Source organism: Dysidea avara, chromosome 8 (genome assembly GCF_963678975.1).
Source record: "Dysidea avara chromosome 8, odDysAvar1.4, whole genome shotgun sequence".
Taxonomy (NCBI): Eukaryota; Metazoa; Porifera; class Demospongiae; order Dictyoceratida; family Dysideidae; genus Dysidea; species Dysidea avara.
In genome coordinates this window covers 29,423,254-29,428,857 of record NC_089279.1, presented here as the reverse complement: position 1 = coordinate 29,428,857, position 5,604 = coordinate 29,423,254, and the positions used below count along the sequence as shown (strand labels likewise).

The 5,604-nt window shown below is 37.7% G+C and overlaps 1 protein-coding gene across 1 annotated transcript; it reads right to left on the bottom strand.

Moving 5' to 3' along the window:
• Positions 1–233: 233 nt before the first annotated feature.
• On the bottom strand, positions 234–4,526 carry LOC136264127 (tartrate-resistant acid phosphatase type 5-like). The gene is made up of 4 exons (XM_066058824.1): positions 2,252–4,526; positions 804–997; positions 627–753; positions 234–549 (listed from the first exon to the last, which is right to left on the bottom strand). The coding sequence occupies exons 1-4, from the start codon at positions 2,508–2,510 to the stop codon at positions 524–526; spliced, it is 606 nt and encodes a 201-aa protein (XP_065914896.1). The 5' UTR covers positions 2,511–4,526; the 3' UTR covers positions 234–523.
• Positions 4,527–5,604: the final 1,078 nt, after the last annotated feature.

Below are 5,604 nucleotides of genomic sequence, written 5' to 3'. Positions count from 1 at the left end.
GCTTAGTAACAGTTGCTATGGTTGTCAGATTAATTTGTAATAGGTGGTTGGCTGTGGTATTCGAGATTAATAGTTCTCACATTGTAGGGGCGGTTTTATCTCTGAAATAGCACGCGCCCCTACGATTTGTCTGGGTGATAAAAATTACAAAGAGTTATACTTACTGTATTATATTATGGCTTTTTCTATTGGCAAAACTTCATACTTTTGTCTTTGAAATCACCTTCACAGCATTCAAAATCACGTAGTGACCTTTTTTTTGGTCTTCAACTTGCAGCTATAGACTGAAGTTGCAATTCCAGAGAACCAGAAACTCCCTCTGTAGATCCGCCCCTGCATTGTAAACAGGAAGGAAATGGTGCTCAGCTTTTCCTCGCACTATTTTACTCCCTCCTGTTATCAATGCTCGCACTATTAATCCTGAATACCACAGCCATCTGTCCTATTACAATTTTGTATACAAATACTGTGTATGAGTGCAAGAATGCAGCTTGTAGCTAAGTATAATGTATATAAGATGGCTTTATCCTTCTTTGTCTCTGGTTGTTTCTGTGGTATAAAAATACAAGTCGTTCCCAAAATGAATGAAATGTGATAACATATGAATCAGCCACAATCATGTTAACCTTCATAATCCACATATGTAACACTCATAATTGTAGAGTTAACGGTGACATGGGAAAATGTACCATGAGTACTAAAGAAGTCCCAAGGGCCGTAACGAAACTTTACGGAGTTTGGAGGCACATCATCCTATAAGGACAATACAATGACACTGAAATATCCCAAACAGAGATACATACAGCATGACATAGTGATGGGTCTGTACTATGACCAGCTCCGCTCACAAAATATTCTACAGAGCTATCCTCTTCATGGAGGTGTTGCATGGTATGATCATGTCCACAAAAATAAGCAGTGACGTTGTATTCTATCAGTAGCGGTCTGAGGCACTCCACCTCACTTTCTAATGGTCCATGTTCAGCTACTGACCAGACTATTAGGACATGTTAACAAGTGAAGGTAAAAGTCACAACAATGAGAGGAGGACTCAAACACATTCTTATACTGTAGTCATATTCATATTTAACTGAGTCCATATTTTTCTTCAGTTACAAAGGCAGCATTGCTTTGAAGCTCTTCAAATACTGAAGCTGTTTATATTCTACACACTTTGATACAAGCCAGGAAGATAAAATTACTGTATGATGCACAATATTGGGTCATTATACACACGAATATTGTTATAATGCTGAAGAGAAACAGTCAACACAGAATAGGCAAACAGAAAATCTACAGACTACAGTAATGTTACAACATGTTCATACAACCGAAATAATTTATTAACACTTAATCTGAGAAAAACATGTATATGTTTATATAATGTAAACAAAGGTACATTGCATTTATCAGTTTTACTCAAGTATTTTTTGTGCTGTTGTGTGGACTAAAGAACATCAAGGTACAGTCGAACTAAGGACACAATAGAAAATGCTTTCATAATAAGGACAAGTATATTGGTCCCAACAACAACAGGTTTGATGTTACCTCTGGAAGAGGAAAACCTCTATACATTACAGTAAAAATGGGCCAAAAATTCTGCTTCCTAAAGTGTTGAGAGGTTCCATTGTATCCTCGAAAAGTACACAGTGAAGGTTTGCAACTTTGCCAGGTTTACAACTTTTGCCAAAACACATTAACCAGAAACCAGTCTATTACAGTACCCTCATGTCTTATTGGCTGGGAGGCGCAAATGGCAAACACACCTTCAAACTGACCCAAAACACTTCCTGCAGATTTCTACAATTAAGAATTCAAAGTTTCTACTCACTGACTGACTGATCAACTGGCTAGCCAACCAACTAACCAATGCTGTCCAACAAACATAATATTTAATGCTACGGGTTTGATTTATATCACAGTTATGACATTGCTTGGTAGCAATGCACACATCGTGGGCATTCCTCTGTTCTAATTTTTCGCCCAAAAGATTGCACTACTCAAAAGGCTTGTTTTAGTGATAACTTGCACCTGGACCATGTCAGTATACTGCCAACACGTGTAAGTGTGCAACCAGTGTGAATTATTAAGTAGCATGCTTATGTACTGGGCCTCAATCCACTAGGATAAATAATGTAAAGCCTTGCTTGTTACAAAAATTTTCCTGGGCATCTCTAACATGCTTAGTACTTTACTTTCCCTACAGCACTCACAGTAATGTTATAAAATAAATGATTAATTATTTTCTTACCAGGGTGGTGCCCTAGTACAAATAGCCATAGTGAAGTTGAAGCAGCTAGTGTGTTTTCAATCCATATCCACTGAGGACCTGAGTCATTAGATGGTAAGCATCCTAAATCACTAGCAGTAAGTAGTTGTGTGTCAATGAACACAAACTGAATTGTAACATTTGAACCAATTCTAAATACCTGAAAAACATCATATATAATATAGGGATTGTCCATTATAGTAAACAATGGTGTTACTTCAGTGTAGCAATAGCTTAGCATGTACCATCGATGTGATTTTTTTGTATATTCAATTTGTGCGCCAGCATTTCCAATGTGATCATGATTACCAGCTACTATATACCATCTTGACTGGAGTGACTTAGCTGTGAACACACTCTATGAATGTCAAACAGAGCAATTGTGGTGTGTACATTTATATCAATACACATGGTAGTGTGTCATGTAGCCCAAGAAGCTGGCATGCCAAATTTCCGGTAAGAAAGAAAACTTGATTCTCACACATATGTAGCTCATTGGTACCTGAACCGATTGGAACTAATTTTGCTGTAGAGATTCCTGTCAGGTAGGGAAGTCCACATACCAAACATGAAGGACATCACCCCATCCATTTCTGAGACACATGTGGCCAGAGTTTTGATCGTTTCTTCTTCGTGTTTTTCTTCTACTTTTCTGCACAATTTACAAAATCCACCATAAAACACTAATGCATACTCCAATCAAACTGAAATTAGGGGTCATTAAAGCAAATCTCATTACTAATTTTGGTGGTATCTGAACAAGATTACAGAGTTATGACCAATTATTCGTGTAAAATAAGACCAAACTTCTGTCATGCCTACAGGGTAAACTGCTTCAAGAAATCATGTATACTTGAATCTTCAGTTAGCTTATGTATGGCCACCTGTATGCATTGTGTGGTGCGAGTTCACCCTGCATCAAAAAATTATCTTGCTTATGGATGTGCAGAACACAAGGTACAAATTATCAATGTTCGTAATTTTCAGTCTCCTCTGTATATGTACTGGAGGGGCACTAGAAACCTATTGTCAGTTTGCAAACAATCAAGAACTTGTGTCTTTGTTAACGGACAACCATATAAAACTATGGGATGTGAAAACAGGTCATGTTTGACGATGTTTATGATCACAATTCTATAAGAATATGATATTAAGCATCAGTGCATGCAACAACACCATCACCATTGTTAGCAGCATATATCTGCTAAATCTGAAGTACCTAAATCTGAATTAGCTAAATCTGAATTAAGTATATAGCAACAGCATGCATGCATGCAGTGGCAGAAACGCTGCAATTTCTGGTGTGAAGCTTTACCTTCATCTAATATAACTCTTGTGCTTTCCTGCAGGTGCTATAGTAATTGTGTGTATAGAATGTGCGTATGCTGCATGGTTTAGTTTCTTAACAGCTAGCCAACATGCAGGATTCATTAATCTATAGGTAATTTAATTATATCAGTGCTGCACACGGTACAACTAGGCCGGGTTTGATCTAGTGCATGTATACAGTAAAACTTACTTAAATTTTCAGAATGATCCATGGTGTATAGCAGCCTTGTTCCTACCGTAAATCATGTTGGCTTTTACACACTAACAATTACCTAGATTTTCAGCCGTGATCCATGTTAGGAATAATGATGCTACACTATGGATCATGCATGGCTAAAAATCTAGTTAAGTGTTAGTCTGTAAAATCCAACAGGATTCAAGGTAGGAACAATGATGCTACACCATGGATCATGGCTGAAAATCTAGGTAAGTGTTAGTGTGTAAAAGCCAACACTATTCAAGGTAGGAACAATGATGCTACACAATGGATCATGGCTGAAAATCTAGGTACAGGTAATTGAAAAATAGTTTGTATTTAGGTAGGGTTTCCACTCAAAATAGGAGAATGTTTTCTTTTTTTATGTTTCTGGAGATTTTCAATCAGAGTGGCCTTTCATAAAAAGCAAAAAAAGTGCTAGTTTATTATTGAATTGTTTGTGGCATTCAATATCAACAAAATTTTAACACATCAAATATCCAAAAAGTGGTCACGTGACCGAAAATCCCATCATAGCTATATTGGACAGCGTATTCAAAAATAATTGTACATTAGGGAGATCTAAGACACCACTGTTGTATTTCTTACCTATAAACGAAGATTTCTGCATCCTGTAGCAAGCACATCCAATATAGCTGCATGGGATTGTTAGCTATGTGACCACTTTATTGGATATTGAAAGCAATAGTTATAATAAATTAGTGCTTGTTTGTTTTATCTTAAAGATCAGTTTGTGCAAAAATTGCCAGAAACAATGAAAGAAGGCACATTCTTATTCCACAAGACCAATATGCAATGCAGCCATTATTGAAATTTTTGGTCAAGTGACCACTTTTTTTGGATATATCAAATGCTGCATACAATCCTATAACAAATTAGTACTTCTTTCTATCTAAAAGGTCAGCCGGTCTGTGTGAAAATCTCCAGGAAAAAATGAAAAGAAGCATCTTCCTATTTTGAGTGGTGGAAACCCTAAGTTAGGCTTTTTGCTGCACAATCATATAGTTACGTAAATGCATTGACATATTCAACTGCAGCTGCATGTGCATTTTATAATTATTCACATTGAGAAATTGAACACCATTGTAATAGTAATCTGCAGCATACAGCAGCAGCAGCAGCAGCAGCAGCAGCAGCAGCAGCAGCAGCAGCAGCAGCAGCAGCAGCAGCAGCAGCAGCAGCAGCAGCAGCAGCAGCAGCAGCAGCAGCAGCAGCAGCAGCAGCAGCAGCAGCAGCAGCAGCAGCAGCAGCAGCAGCAGCGGCAGCAGCAGCAGCAGCAGTAGCAGCATTTGTGCATAATGCTGGCTCTAATCTCATGTGTGTCACGTTCTGACATTAACCAGCAGCTGTGCAAGGTGCAGTGGCACATATATTTTACATGACAGTTTAGTACAGGAGTGTACCCAGGGGTGACCCCCGCCCAGGGGGGTTTCAGGAAACCACTTCGGATTTTACACACTACTTGAAACATTACTCTAGGTTTCCAGAATCTGGAATTTATCATGGAGCAAGACACATTTTAAACTTTTATCTTAGTTAAATAATAGTTTTTCACATGATAGCAACACTTGCAGTATTGTTCTGAATTATGATTCTGATGAAAAGATTCAGATACTCTAATAAAGCAGTCAGGCAATATAAACTATAAACTACTCTAATACCATATAGAGGGAAACTTTGGTGGGGATAAACTTTGGTGGGGATAAACTTTGGCAAATAGCAAGTTAAATTGCATTTGACAAAATAAACTTGAGCAAATTCAAGTTCAATCTATAGTATAGCTATAAAG

Coding starts and splice junctions, on each gene's coding strand:
- LOC136264127 (XM_066058824.1), bottom strand. CDS start 2,510: ATGCTAAGCTATTGCTACACTGAAGTAACACCATTGTTTACTATAATG. Junction 754..803: donor ACCCATCACTATGTCATGCT/GTATGTATCTCT, acceptor TTGTCCTTATAG/GATGATGTGCCTCCAAACTC. Junction 550..626: donor TACATATGTGGATTATGAAG/GTTAACATGATT, acceptor TTTATACCACAG/AAACAACCAGAGACAAAGAA.